At 44.8% G+C, this 21,955-nt stretch overlaps 1 protein-coding gene and 1 pseudogene across 1 annotated transcript; both read left to right on the top strand.

Moving 5' to 3' along the window:
- The first annotated feature begins 15,367 nt into the window (after window positions 1–15,367).
- Window positions 15,368–17,855, top strand: LOC143017020 (transmembrane protein 185-like). Its single transcript, XM_076171630.1, has 3 exons — window positions 15,368–15,628; window positions 16,232–16,408; window positions 17,700–17,855. Exons 1-3 carry the CDS (start codon window positions 15,591–15,593, stop codon window positions 17,848–17,850), a joined length of 366 nt encoding a protein of 121 aa, XP_076027745.1. The 5' UTR covers window positions 15,368–15,590; the 3' UTR covers window positions 17,851–17,855.
- Window positions 17,856–19,313: 1,458 nt separating this feature from the next.
- Window positions 19,314–21,410, top strand: LOC143017027 (ankyrin repeat domain-containing protein 46-like; annotated as a pseudogene).
- Window positions 21,411–21,955: the final 545 nt, after the last annotated feature.

The raw sequence follows: 21,955 nt of genomic DNA, 5'->3' as shown, positions 1-21,955 counted from the left end.
CTCCAGAGACAAGTCCCCGTGTGCGGCACCATCCACAGACACGCTCCTGTTAAACCCAGCCCCGTACCCGCGCCCCCCAGACTTGAGATCAAGCTCAAACACAAGCTCATCGTTCCTTTTCCATCGTATAAACCCCGCAGAAGTTTGACCCACAGTATCGAGGTAACATGGGAGTTTGACGCTTTGACCAACAGACGCTGTCACTTCCACAGGCGCCACGACCTCCAGCTGGAAGCGGCTGAGGATGTAGCCAGCCCCGCACCACAACTCGTACACCCCGTTATCGTTGAAAGTCGTGAACTTGAGGGCGACAGCAGAGCCTGGAGCGACCTTGTCTTTGAACCCGTTCTCTGGCTCCCAAATCCCGTCATGAAGTCGAGCCATCGGCATCGGGATGTCACGCAGTGTCCGGTGGACCAGCGTGGTTTCCGCACCATCCGGGCACGAGTCGATCTTCCAACCCGGGAAGGTGCAACCGTCTCCCAATATCACACGCGCCGCGAACTGAGCAGACGCCTGAGTACAGCAGAGGTATAATACTACCGCACAGAGAAGCGTGACCATCAACATTTTTGGTGTTAAACGACAGAGAGGCTATGTAAATAGAGGATGAGTGTTCCTAGGCACAGTTACCAGCTGACCGGAGAGAACGAACAGGGTGTGGCTTCTTAAGCCGGACTGCTCCGTCCGGCGTCATGCAAAGTTATAGGACTACACTCTTGAAAGCAACACTCCACAATGTGAATAGAAGTTCACCTCACGAGTCAGTTGTTTCGCACCCACATTGTCATTCACGGTGCCACCAGCTAGTACAACAATGACAACAACATAACTGAAGGTAAACTAAATCTAAATGTGAATAACATTAATCACTACTATACTACTAACACTTGAACAGAATATTTAGTAACACTGAAACACACAACACAAAACTTAAACTCTTGCTTGTGCTCTTCCTTGTTCTAATAAGTATGTGTACATCGTCTCCTTTAATATTGGCAACATATCCAGATAATAACATGCAAGCAGCCTATGACTAATGACTTGATCCTTATATATGGAGGGTGGCAGTGGCTCAGTCTACAGAGTCACTTGGGTGGTAGCCGAAGGGTCGCCGGTCCAAGTCTCAGGAGGACCACGACAAAAAAAAACGGACGATGGGCTGGTGGCTGGAGGGATGCCGGCGCATCTCCTGGGCACCGCCGAGGTGCCCTTGAGCAAGGCACCTAACCCCCCAAATTGCTCCCGGGCGCCTACAAGGGGCTGCCCCCCTCACTCAGCATCTCTTCACAAAATTGCTGCATGGGGATGTTTACATGTGTGTGTGTGTGTTTCAACTGTCTGTGTACAACAGTAATGTAAAGCATATAACTGAGTGAGGAGCAGAATTTCCCCCCGGGGATTAATACAAGTGTTTCTTCTTCTTTTCTTCTTATACTGACTGTATCTAAAAGAGTTATTGCCTCACCCGTTTTAAACTTTTAATCGGAGTGAATTTCCCAGTATGGAGGTTTGGTGCAGCGTGATCTGTGACATTTTAAGCAAATATCAGACTGGAACAAGAGTGGAAGACTCAATGGTGCAAATACTAGCGCCAGCCTCTCTGCTATCGAAGGCGTGTACACAGATCTGAGGTTATAAACGCAGGAAATTAGCGTGTAGTTAAGTCGACAAAATAGCGGTTACGAGGTATACAGACAGAGCACTTAGGCAGCGCTTTGCTCAAGTAAAGGAAACGGAGGGATGGGGAAGTACTGTTACATGCACATCACACGGTGGCTACAGTGCTGAACATTTACACCACTGTAATATTGACATGGGATGTTATGAATAGGCTGAGCCGCACGCATCAGTTGTTTCGCACACACATTCTCTTTCACGGTGCCATCAGCTATAACCACAATAACAACAACATAACAGAAAGTAAGCAAAATCTAAATGTGAATGCCATTCATTACTACTACTACTAACACATGAACAGAATATTTAGTAACACTGAACACACCACACACAACTTAACCACACCGTCCCCGGGCATGCTAGGAGGTCCTTGGAAGTGTGTTAGAATAGAGTCTCACTCGTTCTGTGTTGTATAACGTATAGGATCTACATTTCCTCTCCCTGCAGAGCCTGTGACCCACGACATCATAGAGGTGTAGATGGGGGAGGGAGGAAGAGTAAAGTACTACAGATTAAACTAGAATGCAACACAATTAAAGTAGCTTTGAATTGTTTGTTTGTTGGGCTGGGGTTGATTGCATTGCTGTAGTTGCTACGTCGCAAACTTCTAATTTCAAGTAGAAAATAAATAAAATCACACCTGTGTATGATTCTAATCTCCTGTCTGCTTTGCTTTGCCTGTGTTAGAATAGAGCCTCACTCGTTCTGTGTTGTATAACGTTAGGATCTACATCTCCTCTCCCTGCAGAGCCTGTGACCCTCAACATCATAGAGGTGTAGATGGATGGATGGAAGGAAGAGTAAACGGTGGTAAAGGGGAAGAAGAAGTAAAGACCAACACAGTTATAGAGAAATGTGCATTTATTTCGTATCCAAAGAGACATAAATGAGATTTGAATACAACAACACACAAGCAATCATCTGGCCCAGAGAGCAACAAGAGAAAGTGCCGTAAAGAGAAATTCTTGTTTTGTATAGATTTATATTTATAAAATAGAATAAAATACACTCATGTTAAGGCTAATGTGTATAAAAGCTCCCTGCTGGTTTACTTAATGAACATGTGGGCTCTTTATCTCCCTGACATCAGATTAAAGCATGAGAAACCCACACAATCATCAGGTGGCTCAATATATGTGGCCGTTTGAAAGGGGGTCAGGAGGTCTAGAGGAGCCCTGCTCAATGCTGTTGAGGGGGGTTGTAGTAGGAGATCTTTCGCTCTCGGCTCCAGGTGCGCCTCTGCGACGCCACCACGGATAAACTAATGCTGCTGTGAGGGTGAGGGTGATGATGGTGAGGATGACGATGATGATGATGGCCCTCTTCGGTGTCTGTTCAGTGCTGCACTGTGTTGGCTACCGAGGACAAGAAAAGAAGAAAATCAGGTTATCAGTATAAACACTGCACGTTTGGTACCTAGGAGTCCCAAACATTATATTCCGATCATTTGGCAGGCGCTTTTATCCAAAGCGACTTAATTTGCATTACACTGCCACCCTTCGCAGAGGGGGGAGCAATTGATAGTTTGGTGCCTTGCCCAGAGGCACCTCGGCAGCGACTCGAACCGGCATCCCTCCGGTTACCAAGCGGATGCTCTACCCACTGAGCTACTGCCTCCAAATACAGTAGTCATTTTATTTGATTATATTATTATGAGTTCGGCTCTGCCTCCCCTAACCGAACGCCTCTGCCCACTGCATAAGTGTTGTGTTCCGGTGCGGACGGGACTTACAGGGACCGAAACGGTGCAGTTGGTCGGTTCGGGGTTCGCGGTGACCGACAGCCGCACGGCAGCGACCCTGTATTCCCTCTTCGCCTCCACACGATAGCAGAAGAACACGTCTTGATCCTCCGGCTTAGACGGAAACACCTCCAGAGACAAGTCCCCGTGTGCGGCACCATCCACAGACACGCTCCTGTTAAACCCAGCCCCGTACCCGCACCATCTCCAGACTTGAGATCAAGCTCAAACACAAGCTCGTCGTTCCTTTTCCATCGTATAAACCCCGCAGAAGTTTGACCCACAGTATCGTGGTAACATGGGAGTTTGACGCTTTGTCCAACAGACGCTGTCACTTCCACAGGCGCCACGACCTCCAGCTGGAAGCGGCTGAGGATGTAGCCAGCCCCGCACCACAACTCGTACACCCCGTTATCGTTAAAAGTCGTGAAGTTGAGGGCGACAGCAGAGCCTGGAGCGACCTTGTCTTTAAACCCGTCCTCTGGCTCCCAAATTCCGTCATGAAATCGAGCCATCGGCGTCTGGACATCACCCGGTGACCGGTGGACCAGCGTGGTGTCCGCACCATCGGTGCACGGGCCGATTCTCCAGCCCGGGAAGGTAAAACCATCTCCTGATAACACACGCGCCGCGAACTGAGCAGAAGCGTAAGAAAGGAAGAGATGTTGTAGTGTCGCACGTAGCAGCGTAGGCGTTGTCATAGTTTACACTAGCTGAGAAAGTCTCAGGTAGCCGCCGAGAGAGTACCGACAGACGCACAATCGGCACTCCTCGAAGAAGATGTGTGTGGAGAAGTTGTGTGCCGGTTTTTATAGAGCAGAAGCCACTCCCTACACCTTCCTCGTCTCCCGTCGTAAGACGTCATGATGCGTCCAAGTGTGGCTGTATTTCTAGCATACAATTTTGCCAGCTTGCATGCCCCGCACGTCACCGAGCGAGTCACTTGTTTCGCACCCACATTGTCAATCACGGTGCCACCAGCTAGTACAACAATGACAACAACATAACTGAAGGTAAACTAAATCTAAATGTGAATAACATTAATCACTACTATACTACTAACACTGGAACAGAATATTAAGTAACACTGAAACACACCACACAAAACTTAAACTCTTGCTTGTGCTCTTCCTTGTTCTAATATGTATGTGTACATCGTCTCCTTTCATACTGGCAACATACCCAGATAATAACATGCAAGCAGCCTATGACTAATGATTTGATCCTTATATAAGGAGGGTGGCACCTACCTGAGGTTTATGCATTTAGAATGGGCACAGATCAAACTATGCTCTCTGCGATGAACAGACCTGGATCATGGCACTGTACATCTTTTATTTCACCACCACCTCCACATGCAACACAGCAGGTAGACTGAGAGAGCAGCATGTAAACCACAGAGTGACGCTGGCTCAGACGCTCACACGTCTCTGTCCCTGTATACCACCTTTCATTCCTTTCTCATGTGTTCTGTTACAAGTTGTAAATTGCCAATATGTTTTATATCTTTGTGTTTTTTCCCTGTCTGATCTCTATTAACTGTATGATTTATCAAACTACTTAACTGGTTAAGTATTCTTTCTTCACACACGTCTTATTGAGATGCTGCAGCCCCTCTGCTTATATTCTAACGAACATCTCACACCGGAAACTATAGCGCTGCCATAACTGGACAGGGATTCACTGAAGAGGTGCAGGAATGTCGGAGTGTCGCCGGCTACATGCAGAGTACAGCGGTTACATCTCATGAGACGTTCCTGCCACAAGCATGCTGCTTTGTGTTTACTTTGTATACGTCACATGTAGGCGCTGAAATTGAAGTGCAGGATTATGGCAGCAGGTTAATGCTTCTTACTTACTTTGTTGTATATTCATTCTATTAAAATGCAACTGTAAATCTTGTAACTGTAGATTCCCTGTTGATTTTGTGTGTAACTCATTTGAAGTAAATCCTTATTCCAAGTGGTAATAAACAAAATCACACCTGTGTATGATTCCAATCTTCGATGGGGTGAGAAAAAGTAACTAGATACAGTTATATTATATAGAAAAGTGCATTTATTGTGTATCTGAAGTACAGTGTTTGAAGACACGCATCAGTGTTGGTAGTTGCAGATGTAAGGTTCTGTTTACATTTAGTCATTTAGCAGACACACTTATCCAAAGGGACATATCTCATACAAATATGAGATTTGAATACAACAACACACAAGCAAACATCTGGTCCAGAGGGCAACAAGAGTTAATGTCACCTCCACATCAGATTTATTCCATAAAAGTGCAAATCAAAGCTCTGGCATATAGAGATATCCTGTGATATATGTAGAAAACAGAAGAAAATACACTCATGTTAAGGCTCATGTGTATAAAAGCTCCCTACTGGTTTACATAATGAGCATGTGGGCTCTTTATCTCCCTGACATCAGATTAAAGCATGAGACACCAACACAGTCATCAGGTCGCTCAATATATGTGGCCGTTTGAAAGGGGGTCAGGAGAGGAGGAGGAGAAGGGGGAGGAGGAGGAGCCCTGCTCAATGCCGTTGAGGCAGGTTGTCGTAGGAGATCCTTCGCTCTCGGCTCCAGGTGCGCCTCTGCGACGCCACCACAGAGAAACTAATACTGCTGTGAGGGTGATGATGGTGAGGATGACGATGATGATGATGGCCCACGTCGGTGTCTGTTCAGTGCTGCACTGTGTTGGCTACCGAGAACAAGAAAAGAAGAAAATCAGGTTATCTGTATGAACACTGCACGTTTGATACTTAGGAGTCCCAAACAAAGGCCTCTTTGAAATAGTAATATTATTTGATTATATAATTATTAATTTTATTGATTAATATTCTTGATTATATAATTATTAATTTGGCTCTGCCTCCCCTAACCGCACGCCCCTGCCCACTGCATAAGTGTTGTGTTCCGGTGCGGACGGGACTTACAGGGACCGAAACGGTGCAGTTGGTCGGTTCGGGGTTCGCGGTGACCGTCAGCCGCACGGAACCCTGTGTTCCTCCCTCGCCTCCCCACGATAGCAGAAGAACACGCCTTGATCCTCCTGCTTAGTCCGAAACACCTCCAGAGACAAGTCCCCGTGTGCGGCACCATCCACAGACACGCTCCTGTTAAACCCAGCCCCGTACCCGCGCCCCCCAGACTTGAGATCAAGCTCAAACGCAAGCTCGTCGTTCCTTTTCCATCGTATAAACCCCGCAGAAGTTTGAAGAGTAAAGTACAACAGATTAAACTAGAATGCAACAAAATTAAAGTAGCTTTCCTGAAGCTTTGAATTGATGGTTTGTTGGGCTGGGGTTGATTGCATTGCTGTAGTTGCTACGTGGCAAACTCCCAAGTTCAAGTAGAAAATAAATAAAATCACACCTGTGTATGATTCTAATCTTCTGTCTGCTTTGCTTTGCCTGTGTTAGAATAGAGCCTCACTCGTCCTGTGTTGTATAACGTTAGGATCTACATCTCCTCTCCCTGCAGAGCCTGTGACCCTCAACATCATAGAGGTGTAGAAGGATGGAAGGAAGGAAGAGTAAACGATGGTGAAGGGTGAGAAGAAGTAAAGACCAACACAGTTATAGAGAAATGTGCATTCATTGTGTTTCCAAAGTACAGCGTTGAGTGTTGGCGGATGCGAATGGAAAGTAACATTTAACAGACACTTTCATTCAAAGAGACATAATTGAGATTTGAATACAGCAACACACAAGTAAACATCTGGTCCAGCGCCCAACAAGAGAAAGTGTCAATAGGAGAAATATTTATTGAGTGTATATTTATACTTTTAAAGTAGAAGAAAATACAGTCATGCCAAAGGTGGGGGGAGGGGTTTACATTACATTACATTACATGGCATTTTAGCAGACGCATTTATCCAAAGCGACTTACATTACATTAACACCCTTCGCAGAGGGGGGAGCAATTGAAGGTTCGGTGCCTTGCGTAGCCAGCAGTGTATGAGCACATAGATCTCTCAATTCCCCACCTTGTACTTCCCCAGCCATACAGTCAAATGAATCATGGTGGAACCTGTCGCTACTGCAGTGTAGACTTCAATTTCCTGTCTTACACAGTTATTCATATGATTTGTTTCACACTCACATCCTCTTTCACGGTGCCACCAGCTATTACAGCGATAACAACATAACAGAAAGTAAACTAAATCTACATGTTAATACCATTCATTACTTCATTTTTTAAGATTAGATTAGATTAGATTCAACTTTATTGTCAATGAGCAAGTACAGGTACAAGCTAATGACTATATACAGAATGAACTATATACATTCTATATACTATATATACTAACCATAATTATAAATTACTAAATATGTAAATAAATAGTGCAAGGAGTCTTAGTGCAGTACGGAAGTGAAATGGAAATGATCAGTGCAAACAGAAAGTTGTGCAAATTGCAGTTGAGTGCTAGATGATGCTAGAGGGAGGATGGAGTTGAGTGGAGTTGAGTGGGGCAATGGAGTGGAGTTCAGCAGGGTCAACGCCTCGTAGAAGAATCAAACTACTTAACTGGTTTAGTATTCTTTCTTCACACACGTCTTATTGAGATGCTGCAGCCCCTCCGCTTTTATTCTAACAAACATCTCACACCGGAAACTATAGCGCTGTGATAACTGGACAGGGATTCACTGAAGAGGTGCAGGAATGTCGGAGTGTCGCCGGCTACATGCAGAGTACAGCGGTTACATTTCATGAGACGTTCCTGCCACAAGCATGCTGCTTTGTGTTTACTTTGTATACGTCACATGTAGGCGCTGAAATTGAAGTGCAGGATTATGGCAGCAGGTTAATGCTTCTTACTTACTTTGTTGTATATTCATTCTATTAAAATGCAACTGTAAACCTTGTAACTGTAGATTCCCTGTTGATTTTGTGTGTAACTCATTTGAAGTAAATCCTCATTTCAAGTGGAAAATAAATAAAATCACACCTGTGTATGATTCTAATCTTCCGTCTGCTTTGCATTGCCTGTGTTAGAATAGAGCCTCACTCGTTCTGTGTTGTATAACGTTAGGATCTACATCTCCTCTCCCTGCAGAGCCTGTGACCCTCAACATCATAGAGTTGTAGATGGATGGATGGAAGGAAGAGTAAACGGTGGTAAAGGGGGAGAAGAAGTAAAGACCAACACAGTTATAGAGAAATGTGCATTTATTTTGTATCCAAAGAGACATAAATGAGATTTGAATACAACAACACACAAGCAATCATCTGGCCCAGAGAGCAACAAGAGAAAGTGCCATAAAGAGAAATTCTTGTTTTGTATAGATTTATATTTATAAAATAGAAGAAAATACACTCATGTTAAGGCTCATGTGTATAAAAGCTCCCTGCTGGTTTACTTAATGAACATGTGGGCTCTTTATCGCCCTGACATCAGATTAAAGCATGAGAAACCCACACAATCATCAGGTGGCTCAATATATGTGGCCGTTTGAAAGGGGGTCAGGAGGTCTAGAGGAGCCCTGCTCAATGCTGTTGAGGGGGGTTGTAGTAGGAGATCCTTCGCTCTCGGCTCCAGGTGCGCCTCTGCGACGCCACCACAGATAAACTAATACTGCTGTGAGGGTGAGGGTGATGATGGCGAGGATGACGATGATGATGATGGCCCACGTCGGTGTCTGTTCAGTGCTGCACTGTGTTGGCTACCGAGGACAAGAAAAGAAGAAATCAGGTTATCAGTATAAACACTGCACATTTGATACTAAGGAGTCCCAAACATTATATTACGATCATTTGGCAGAAGCTTTTATCCAAAGCGACTTAAATTGCATTACACTACCATCCCTGCAGAGGGGGGAACAGTTGAGGGTTCGGTGCCTTGCTCAGGGGCACCTCGGCAGTGACTCGAACCGACAACCCTCCGGTTACCGCATGCCTCTGCCCACTGCATAAGTGTTGTGTTCCGGTGCGGACGGCACTTACCGGGACCGAAACGGTTAAGTTGGTCGGTTTGGGGTTCGCGGTAACCGTCAGCCGCACGGCAGCGACCCTGTGTTCCTCCTTCGCCTCCCCACGATAGCAGAAGAACACGCCTTGATCCTCCTGCTTAGTCCGAAACACCTCCAGAGACAAGTCCCCGTGTGCGGCACCATCCACAGACACGCTCCTGTTAAACCCAGCCCCGTACCCGCGCCCCCCAGACTTGAGATCAAGCTCAAACACAAGCTCGTCGTTCCTTTTCCATCGTATAAACCCCGCAGAAGTTTGACCCACAGTATCACGGTAACATGGAAGTTTGACGCTTTGCCCAACAGACGCTGTCACTTCCACGGGCGCCACGACCTCCAGCTGGTGGAAGCTGAGGATGTGGCCAGCCCCGCACCTCAACTCGTACACCCCGTTATCGTTAAAAGTCGTGAAGTTGAGGGCGACAGCAGAGCCTGGAGCGACCTTGTCTTTGTACCCGTGTTCTGGCTCCCAGATCCCGTCATGAAGTCGAGCCATCGGCGTCTGGACATCACCCGGTGAGCGGTGAACCAGCGTGGTTTCTGCGCCGTGCGGGCAGATCTTCAATCCCGGGAAGGTAAAACCATCTCCTAACATCACCTGTGCGAGTCAGCAGACGCGTACTCAATGTAAGAGCATAGGAGCAATACAAGAAGCACATTTCTAAATGCCATTGTCAGCAGCGACAGAACAGCAGACAAAGACCTGTACAGGTACAGTGAGCGTGCGGCACACAGGTTTATATAGGATGTGGAGAAGTGGGAGGGCCTAAAATCGAACAGGATGGGATGTGGCCTACGAGAGTTAGGCCGTACCCCACATTTTGAAGGGTAGTTCGGTATAGGTTGTGGAGAAGTGGGAGGGCCTAAAATCGAAACGCATGGGATGTGGCCTTTGAGAGTTAGGCCGTATCCCACATTTTGAAGGGAAGTTCGGTATAGGTTGTGGAGAAGTGGGACGGCCGAAAATCAAAACATAGGCTGTGGCTTACGGGAGTTAGGCCACAGCGTGTGGGCTGATGGGCTGTGGCCTACGAGAGATAGGCCACACGCTGATGACACGCATGATGTGTCATGCAAAACTGAAGCATCGGCCCTTAGAGCCGACGCTTTGCTCAACAAACGCTGTCACTTCCACAGGCGCCACGACCTCCAGCTGGTGGAAGCTGAGGATGTAGCCAGTTCCGCACCTCAACTCGTACACCCCGTTATCGTTAAAAGTCGTGAACTTGAGGGCGACAGCAGAGCCTGGAGCGACCTTGTCTTTGTACCCGTGTTCTGGCTCCCAGATCCTGTCATGAAGTCGAGCCATCAGCGTGACCGGCGAACCAGCGTGGTTTCTGTGCCGTGCGGGCAGATTTTCAATCCCGGGAAGGTAAAACCATCTCCTAACATCACCTGCGCGAACTCAGCAGACGCGTACTCAATGTAAGAGCATAGGAGCAATACAAGAAGCACATTTCTAAATGCCATTGTCAGCAGCGACAGAACATCAGACAAAGACCTGTACAGGTACAGTGAGCGTGCGGCACACAGGTTTATATAGGATGTGGAGAAGTGGGAGGGCCTAAAATCGAACAGGATGGGATGTGGCCTACGAGAGTTAGGCCGTATCCCACATTTTGAAGGGTAGTTCGGTATAGGTTGTGGAGAAGTGGGAGGGCCTAAAATCGAAACGCATGGGATGTGGCCTTCGAGAGTTAGGCCGTATCCCACATTTTGAAGGGAAGTTCGGTATAGGTTGTGGAGAAGTGGGACGGCCGAAAATCAAAACATAGGCTGTGGCTTACGGGAGTTAGGCCACAGCGTGTGGGCTGATGGGCTGTGGCCTACGAGAGATAGGCCATACGCTGATGACACGCATGATGTGTCATGCAAAACTGAAGCATCGGCCCTTAGAGCCGACGCTTTGCTCAACAAACGCTGTCACTTCCACAGGCGCCACGACCTCCAGCTGGTGGAAGCTGAGGATGTAGCCAGTTCCGCACCTCAACTTGTACACCCCGTTATCGTTAAAAGTCGTGAACTTGAGGGCGACAGCAGAGCCTGGAGCGACCTTGTCTTTGTACCCGTGTTCTGGCTCCCAGATCCTGTCATGAAGTCGAGCCATCAGCGTGACCGGCGAACCAGCGTGGTTTCTGTGCCGTGCGGGCAGATTTTCAATCCCGGGAAAGTAAAGCCATCTCCTAACATCACCTGCGCGAACTCAGCAGACGCGTACTTAATGTAAGAGCATAGGAGTAATACAAAAAGCGGAGTACTGGATGACATTATCGGTACAGGCAGGGATCCGACCGCAGGAAAATAACCTGTGTGAGAATGGATCGCTGCGCGCACATTTATTTAGGAGGCAAGAAGAAGGGAGTAGAGCGTCGCTGCATGTGACCGTGGTTGGGTTGAATTCCTCATCAAAGAGAGGATAAATTCTGGCAGGAAATCCGGTGTTTTAGATCCGGTTTAAATGCTCTGTCTGTCCAGTCTTCCAATCAGTTGGTCTGTACCAGAGGTATCAAATGATTCGCACCCGCGGTGCCACCAACTACTACAACAAGAACAACATAACAGAAAGTAAACTAAATCTAAATGTGAATAACATTAATTAGTACTATACTACTAACACTTGAACAGAATATTTAGTAACACATCACACAAAACTTAAACACACCGCCCCAAGGCATGCTAGGAAGTACCCCCCCTTCCTAGCATGGAAGGAAGAGCCTCTACAAATATAACGCTCTTCCTTGTTCTGATATGTATATGTACATAGCCATAGACGATGATGGCCCACGTCGGTGTCTGTTCAGTGCTGCACTGTGTTGGATACAGAGGACAAGCAAAGAAGAAAATCAGGAAACAGTTAAAGAACTGCAAGTTTGATACTTAGGAGTCCCGCACAGCGATGACGAGATTCATGCTGCGCTCCAAACTAGAACTACAACACTAACAGCAGATCTACAGTGACATGCGGTGTGGTTCGTGGCTGGTGAGGCCAATGACTCTTTCAAAGTCAGATTCATAGATTAATCTCAATACATGAATTCAATATAGGAGTTTCAATTCACCATTTATTTGGCTGCTTCCAAATTATTAACTAGATATGTTTCATATCTCATATCAGCATGTGTACACACACACATACAGTATAAGATACATATTAGGCCAAAGTCAATACAAATGAAAGTACAACCACCTGCATCAGCCAGACCTAATGTGTTGTACAAAGTGAACAAATAGTAATATTATTTGATTATATTATATTATCATTAGTTTGGCTCTGCCTCCCCTAACCGTAGAACAGCACCGCCATCTATTGGTAAAAATACTGTATAACAACACTCCCACTTACTTTTACAATAGGATTTACAAGTCCCCTTAATTTTCAAAAAAACAATAGTTTTACATTGTTTTTCAGGAACTCTTTTTCACATTTTCACACTCTTTTTCACTGGAGTGATTCACAGGGTTCTTCGCGATTTGGATGGCTCCTTGGTTGTCTTCCATGATCACTATGGACATAGACTCCACTCCTAGATCACTCAGTAGTTGTCTCAGATTCCTTCTTGAGCTGATTGACTGAGTGCGATGTACTCCGCTTCTGCTGTTGAGTGCGACTGTTGCTTGTTTCTTGCTGAGCCAGCTCCTCCACTCAGAAGAAAGATGTTGCCTGTTGTTGACCGACGATCACCCTGATCTCCAGCCCAGTCAGCATCTGAGTATCGGAGTCCGACTCCTATATCTATAATCTATATGATTTGTTTCACACCTGCATTCTCTTTCACGGTGCCGCCAGCTATTACAGCGATAACAACATAACAGAAAGTAAACTATATCTACATGTTTATACCATTCATTACTTTATTTTTTTAGATTAGATTAGATTCAACTTTATTGTCAATGAGCAAGTACAGGTACAAGCCAATGAAATGAAGTAGCATCCAACCAGAAAGTGCAAAAGTGTACTATTATATATACAGAATACAGAATAGGATAGAATAGAATAGAATAAACCACAGAGTGACGCTGGCTCAGACGCTCACACGTCTCTGTCCCTGTACACCACCTTTCATTCCTTTCTCATGTGTTCTGTTACAAGTTGTAAATTGCCAATATGTTTTATATCTTTGTGTTTTTTCCCTGCCTGATCTCTATTAACTGTATTATTTATCAAACTACTTAACTGGTTAAGTATTCTTTCTTCACACACGTCTTATTGAGATGCTGCAGCCCCTCCGCTTTTATTCTAACAAACATCTCACACTGGAAACTATAGCGCTGCGATTACTGGACAGGGATTCACTGAAGAGGTGCAGGAATGTCAGAGTGTCGCCGGCTACATGCAGAGTACAGCGGTTACATCTCATGAGACGTTCCTGCCACAAGCATGCCGCTTTGTGTTTACTTTGTATACGTCACATGTAGGCGCTGAAATTGAAGTGCAGGATTATGGCAGCAGGTTAATGCTTCTTACTTACTTTGTTGTATATTCATTCTATTAAAATGCAACTGTAAACCTTGTAACTGTAGATTCCCTGTTGATTTTGTGTGTAACTCATTTGAAGTAAATCCTTATTTCAAGTGGAAAATAAACAAAATCACACCTGTGTATGATTCCAATCTTCCGTCTGCTTTGCTTTGCCTGTGTTAGAATAGGGTAGATGGATGGAAGGAAGGAAGAGTAAACGATGGTAAAGGATGAAAAAAGTAACAGTTATATAATAGAAAAGTGCATTTATTGTGTATTTGAAGTACAGTGTTTGAAGACACGTATCAGTGTTGGTAGTTGCAGATGTAAGGCTATGTTTACATTTACTTTTAGTCATTTAGCAGACACTCTTATCCAAAGAGACATATCGCATTCAAATATGAGATTTAACAACACACAAGCAAACATCTGTTCCAGCGGGCAACAAGAAAGTGCCAAAAAGAGAAATTCTTGTTGTGTATACATAATTTTTTTTTAATAGAAGAAAATACAGTCATGTTAAGGCTAATGTGTATAAAAGCTTCCTGCTGGTTTACATAATGAACATGTGGGCTCTTTAGCTCCCTGACATCAGATTTAAGGTGTGCACATCATCGACCATGATGTGCACACCAGAGCTACAGTGACATGCGGTGTGGTTCGTGGCTGGTGAGGCCAATGACTCTTTCAAAGTCAGATTTATAGAGTAATCTCAATATATGAATTCAATATATGAATTCAATTCACCATTTATTTGGCTGCTTGCACATTATTAACTGGATATGTTTCATATCTCATATCAGCATGTGTACACACACATATAAAATATATTAGGCCAAAGAAGAACGTAAGATTTATAGCGGCTCTTCTTCTGCACCCTATGTGACAAGTTTGCAACAGAATATTAAGTAACACAAACACACCACAGCAAGCTTAAACACATCGCCCCAAGGCATGCTTGAAAGTACTCCACCCCCATAGTCCCAACACACGGCACCAAATTAACCCTTCTTCTACACAGAGCTGATACTCTAGCTTTTCCATCCAACGAACTTTAATCAATTGCATTATACACACAAATTAATTTTTAATAAAGGTATGCTCTTGTATTTTTCTCGCCGATTGTATATACTTTCATTTGTATTGAATGAGTTGAATTGAGATGTGTCTAAATATTTAAAGAAATGTTAAGGTAGGTAATAAAGACAGAGATTGAAACAGGTAAACTAATCACGGCGGATTACTGGCTAGGGTGAGAATCAAACGTGGGACCGTGTGATCAACATCTATGTCATGCCAAGGTATATAGAAATAATGGAATAGGCTTTTTACAAATATGCTATGATATACACCAACATGTTAAATTTTTGTGATGGAGGATAAGGTTAGAAAAACAAAATTTCTTCGCTTTTTCTCTCCCTTTTCCATTTGATCTCTCCGTTCTTCTCCCCCTTGTGTCCCCGCTGAGTGAGGTCAGACTAGGCCAATAACAACCCGACTGGTTGTTCAATCATCCCCGTGTGATCCATGAGGAAGTGTCCGCCCCAAGCTCCAAGCATCACTCGTACGGTTTGCCTCGACCATACTGCCAAAACAAACGGGGTTATCGGGGCAGTAAACCGAGCACAGAGACCCCAAAAGCGCCATAGAGCCGCGATGTGTAGCTAACATGACTCAGCAGACGAGCTAATGCAGACGCTAAAGAGCTAACCAGCTAACGAGCCTGGGTTTACGCCATGAATCTGAGAGGCCTCTTTCAGGACTTCAACCCCAGGTAAGCTTTGCGCGGATACGTTTGTTTTGTGTTAAATGTGTGGGGTTCAGTTTAGTCAGTATGTTTTACGCGGTGCTACGTTCCTCAGATTATCGAAAACAACCATTTTGAAGTCAAGAACGTCAATGCTAGTCAGCTGGTGAAGCTAGCTAAAGATGCTAGCAGATTTAGCATAGGTGTTTGCTAGCCCCAGTCGTGTTTACGTTGGCGGTAGTCGAGTTAACATCAACATAAAGCGATACATTTCCGTAGTCGGTGTGGGGTATTTGTACATTTAGCTGGTAATATTTACGGGCAGCCATGGTATAGACGCTAATGTTAGCGCCGATCGGCAGGCAGGTTGAAAACGGAGTTAGCCGTCGAAGCAGTAGTCAGTTTAGTTCTGACTTCTTAACAAATGCCCCTCTTCTTTAATAATCACTTTGTAAAGTTGCTTAATGTACAAACAGTTGACCAATTTGACTACCTTGTGTCCGTTAGCACACACACACACACACATAGTTTACCGACAGGCGTCATCCAACTCTTGTGTGTCTTCATATGTTTGTTTCCATTGTCACTTTCAAGACGCAATTGTGAGTAAACATTCTCCTCCGTTCGCAGTAAGTTCCTGATCTACTCGTGTCTGCTGCTGTTCTCTGTGCTGCTGTCCTTGAGGCTGGATGGGGTCATCCAGTGGAGCTACTGGGCCGTGTTTGCCCCAATATGGCTGTGGAAGCTCCTGGTCATCATCGGGGCCTCGGTGGGCACTGGGGTCTGGGCGCACAACCCTCAGTACAGGTACACACACACACACACACACACACACACACACACACACAAAAGATCGTCAAAGATATGGGTCACTGTAGGGGTGGGTGGCGTAAACAACGAATGTATATGACCTGAAACATGTACACAAAAACACTTCATTAATCAGATGGAGAAAAAGTATGAAGTCAATGGAAATACTTATGACGCTATTATGTCACATTTGGTCTGAAGTACACTTTCATAAATGTTATTACTCCCTTTACCATGAAATTCTCATGTGCAGTCATTTGAGGCTTGTGGTGATGGGTTCAGCATGTTGTATGGTAATAGTCATGTATACAGTATATATCTACAGTGCACTATGTGTTGGATCAGACCATGACACAAATGTTTATAGGCAGGAGGTGGTGTTGCTTTGAGCAGAGAGTTTTGCAGAAGTTTCATTCAAATCACTTTTCACAATGTCCCAGACCCCAGCTACAACTTCTAAGTGTTGTTTGCTCTGAGCTTGTATTTGTCTACACATTGCAAGCGCGGTCTGCGCTGTTCTATTCTGCACTAGTGTGTACTTTGTATTATGTGATGTAAATTTGATGAAAATGCAAAGTGTAAATATGCATTGAAATGTTTCCATGGAAACAGTTGAGCATAACAGTTACAAATAAACATGTTTGAATGGCAAAATTTAGATTTGACATTAACATTACGTTTTGGTCTTTAAAGCAGCCTTTTTCTGAACATAAAACCAAAACTACATTACAGAATTCCTTTCAAAGTAATAAAATAACTGTTTATCTGTCTGATTGCAGCGCAAACTGACGTGTGCATCTCATGTATTTTTGTTGTTGAATGCAGATTGCGCTCGATCACTCTTACTTGAATTGAATAAGCAATGTGTTGGTTTGTAAAACGGAGATTATCAGTCAAAAGGTGGCTAGTTGTGGAATAATGCATTGCAATCCTTTGACATTTGCTTGTTTTCAAGAGAAGATGATTGAAGAAAATATTGAAATAGTAATTAGACATTTATTTTGGGGAAAATAATTGTGATATGTGTAATAAATATAATCTATAGATCAATCGACTAATCGAAAAAATAATCTGTAGAGTAATTGTTAAAATAATCGTTGGGTGCAGCCCTAGTTATTACTGATCCTCATTTATACACTGATGTTCAACTTGAAGTCAACTTCACCGCTCCAAGTTGAAGCGCTCAGGTAAAAGCAGAGCCGATTGTTTTTGCTCTTACTTGTCCACAGTGCAGTTCTCTCCAGCATTAACTGTAACTGCTGGTGCTTCTGCTCTTCCTGCATCACAGCAATCACAACGGATCGACTCCCTTGGTGCTGGCAAAGAGACGCGGCGTCAACAAGGATGCCATCCGCCTGCTGGAGGGGCTGGAGGAGCAGGAAGTGAAAGGCTTCAACAGGGGACCCCACTCCAAACTGGAGACCATGCAGATGGCCTAGAGTGAAAGGTAAGAGCTTTAACCTGACCCCCATAGCAACCTGATGAATTATAATGGATTCATTTACCGTATATGCACACATGCAACATGTTGTTGCAATTTGTTTTTATTGAGGCAAACATTGTACATGACATTGCGCAAACATTTGTAGGATATATTGGAGATATTTTTTTATATATAAAGAGGGGAAAGAGGAGAGAGATGGTGAGAAAGAAGGAAGGTTGTATTATCACTTGTTGTTAAACTTTAAACGTAGAGCCAGAAGTAGACTACAAGTAGATTGGAATTGCAATGATGTCATAGGGTAAATACAGTTTTAACAGGATAGCGTAGAGACATAAGAGTAATGCAAGTAGCAGCGTTGTCTGTGGCATGTTCGGTAGAGAGCTTCAAAATTGGAGCCGAATGAACAAAGATTTCTAGGCTGTAGGTTAGTAGCTGCCAGCACCGTGCCCTGTTTGATTATGGGGTGGTACATGGGTTTCTGATAACTGAGAATTGTCTGGCGACACGCCTCGCTGATTTAGCTTTCATCTTTGGTATATCTTCCTACATAGGTTGGCCGCCCGTTAGTGGGCACTATCTTAACTCCTGCCATACAGCAGGCATAAGCTGATTCACAGCACACACATTCTCCCTCAAAGTGCCACCAACTATTACAACAAATAAACAACACAACAGAAAGTAAACTAAATCTAAATGTGAATACCCTTCATTACTACTATACTACTTACACTTGAACAGAATGTTTAGTAACACTGAAACACACCACACAAAACTGAAAAACACCACCTCAAGGCATGCTGGGAAGTCCTTGGAAGTGTGTTAGAATAGAGCCTCACTCGTTCTGTGTTGTATAACGTAGATTAGGATCTACATCTCCTCTCCCTGCAGAGCCTGTGACCCTCGACATCATAGAGGTGTGGATGGATGGAGGAAGGAAGAGTAAAGTACTACAGATTAAACTAGAATGCAACAAAACTAAAGTAACTTTCCTGAAGCTTTCAATTGTTTGTTTGTTTGTTTGGGGTCGATTGCATTGCTGTAGTTGCTACATCGCAAACAACCTCAGCAATGGGGTTGCATTGCAAATTGCTGAAAAAGTCTAAACGAATACGGATTCCTTCCCTGGTAGAGGCTCCGACATTCGACACTAGAGGGCGTAGTTGACCACTGTCCATGTCCTTGTGACATCAACCCTTCTCTCAGCCTGCTGCGTTCACTGACTGCTGTCACATTTGTTATTATGTGTGACATGTTTAGTATGAAAATCTTCCTTCTCCTTGTTCTTGTTCCCTTTCTTTCTGTAGGACAAACTGTAAACATGTCCTCACTGCTCCAACACAGGGCCTTTAAATGATCCAACTTTATTTAGATGTATTTATTATACTTTATTAAACGAAACATCTCCTGCTTTTTCTCCGCAATGCAGGTACGCTGGAATTTTCTGATACCCACTCAGACATGTCCTATGTCTTCATCAACGACTCGTCGCAGACCAGCGTGCCTTTGCTGCAGTCGTGCATTGATGGAGACCTGCCCTTTGCCAAGAGGCTCCTGGAGACGGGATGTGACCCCAACATCCGCGACAACCGGCACCTGCACCTAGCCGCCGCCCGCGGGAACGTGGACATATGCCGACTCCTGCACAAGTTTGGGGCGGATCTGTTGGCGACCGACTACCAAGGGAACACAGCGCTGCATCTGTGTAGATGTGGATACTATACAGTTCCTGGTGTCCAACGGGCTGAAAATTGATATCTGGTAAGAGAGAGACTTGTTCAGATGATTCAATGTGCGTTACAGAATCTAGGGTGAGATTTGCTCAGTTCATCTCAAATACCAAGATTGCTCACTCCTGTCTTCGTTCAACTCCAGAATACTGGTTCACATGCCTGACAGGAGTTGTATTTTGTGGTTGGAGTTGAATTTGTACCAGGGTGTGCTACAAAGGTCTGAAGAAAGAAGAGCAGCTGAGGGGGCTCCCATCTTAAACTTCTGACTCTCCAGCATTAACTGTAACTGTTGGTGCTTCTGCTCTTCCTGCATTACAGCAATCATAACGCATCAACTCCCTTGGTGCTGGCAAAGAGACGCGGCGTCATCAAGGATGCCATCCGCCTGCTGGAGGGGCTGGAGGAGCAGGAAGTGAAAGGCTTCAACAGGGGACCCCACTCCAAACTGGAGACCATGCAGATGGCCTAGAGCGAAAGGCAAGAGCTTTAACCTGACCCCCACAGCAACCTGATGAATTATAATGGATTCATTTATCATATATGCACACATGACCACAGTGCTGTGTGTGTGTGTGTGTGTGTGTGTGTGTGTGTGTGTGTGTGTGTGTGTGTGTGTGTGTGTGTGTGTGTGTGTGTGTGTGTGTGTGTGTGTGTGTCTGTCTGTCTGTGTGTGTGTGTGTGTGTGTGTATGTGTGTGTGTTGAAAGATGAGGGTTTCTTAACTGCATCAGTGTGTCACTTCTGCTTTTAATCTTTGCTTTGACTCGACCCAGTGTGGTCAGTTGAGCTGTGCAGCATCTTATAGCTGAGTGTCTAGCTTCTAGTGTTTGTTTGTGTGTGTGTGTGCAGTCTGGTACAACAATGCAGCTCTGGTTACGACTTTCCCCTTTGTCAGTTGTCTCCAACCTTTTTTCCTCTGAGAGCTTCTTGTGTTTAACATCGTTAGTAACATTTATCCACATGGCTGATTCTCCACCCAAACCAGCTGAATAAGAGTCTTTTGTGTTGATATATCCAACACTCTTTACTATTTTACTAATACTATACCTTTCATATTTGACCTTTTCTGTCATCACTGTCACAATTTCCTTTCACATTCCCTGTAACTCTTGGAATTTCATCAGTTCTTCACCTGCATTCAGTCTGTTCATCAATTCTGTACAATGTACCATGGTTACAGAGGATTTGCTGGTGTCTGTTAAAAATGGAATGCACACACACACACACACACACACACACACACACACACACACATATATTCAGAGACACAGAGAAGCATTTCATGTTATCTTGTCAGGTAGATATTTGACTGATTGCCCCTTTAATTGTGTGCCTGTGTCTCAGTGCGATGGAGAGCCACTCTTTGCTAAACCCCAACCTGCAGAGCAGCGAGGGTGTCCTGTCCAGCTTCAGGACCACCTGGCAGGAGTTTGTGGAGGACCTGGGCTTCTGGCGGGTCCTGCTGCTGCTGGTGGTCATCGCCCTCCTCTCCCTGGGCATCGCCTACTACGTGAGCGGAGTCCTGCCTTTCTCCACCAGCCAGCTGGAGTTGGTGCACTGAGGGAGGGCGGGGAGGCCAGAGCAGAGCAGCAGAGGAGCCGTGCAGAGGAACAAACGAGCAAACTCTGACCGACAAAATCACATTTTTCATTATTTGCCGTCTGGAACTTTTCCAGGTCTAGTCGATGAAAAGTTCGCAATTTCTTGAGTGGAAAACTTTCAATTAAAAAGAACTTTTATTTATGTATAATCCTGCCCTGAAGGTCAGAAGCCAGGAAAGACCCAGAACATTTACACTCCAAACATTTCAATTACACTGCAATTAGGAAGAGAAATGTAGTCTCTCTAACCTACCTACCTGAGGTTTATGCATTTAGAATGGGCACAGATCAAACTATGCTCTCTGCGATGAACAGACCTGGATCATGGCACTGTACATCTTTTATTTCACCACCACCTCCACATGCAACACAGCAGGTAGACTGAGAGAGCAGCATGTAAACCACAGAGTGACGCTGGCTCAGACGCTCACACGTCTCTGTCCCTGTACACCACCTTTCATTCCTTTCTCATGTGTTCTGTTACAAGTTGTAAATTGCCAATATGTTTTATATCTTTGTTTTTTTCCCTGTCTGAACTCTATTAACTGTATTATTTATCAAACTACTTAACTGGTTTAGTATTCTTTTCTTCACACACGTCTTATTGAGATGCTGCAGCCCCTCCGCTTTTATTCTAACAAACATCTCACACCGGAAACTATAGCGCTGCGATAACTGGACAGGGATTCACTGAAGAGGTGCAGGAATGTCGGAGTGTCGCCGGCTACATGCAGAGTACAGCGGTTACATCTCATGAGACGTTCCTGCCA

Source organism: Genypterus blacodes, unplaced genomic scaffold (assembly GCF_046128005.1).
Source record: "Genypterus blacodes isolate CSIRO-AG114 ecotype Tasmania unplaced genomic scaffold, CSIRO-AGI_Gbla_v1 ptg000260l_1, whole genome shotgun sequence".
NCBI lineage: Eukaryota > Metazoa > Chordata > Actinopteri > Ophidiiformes > Ophidiidae > Genypterus > Genypterus blacodes.
The sequence above is the reverse complement of the archived record's forward strand: the minus strand, read 5'-3'. Positions and strand labels throughout refer to the sequence as shown.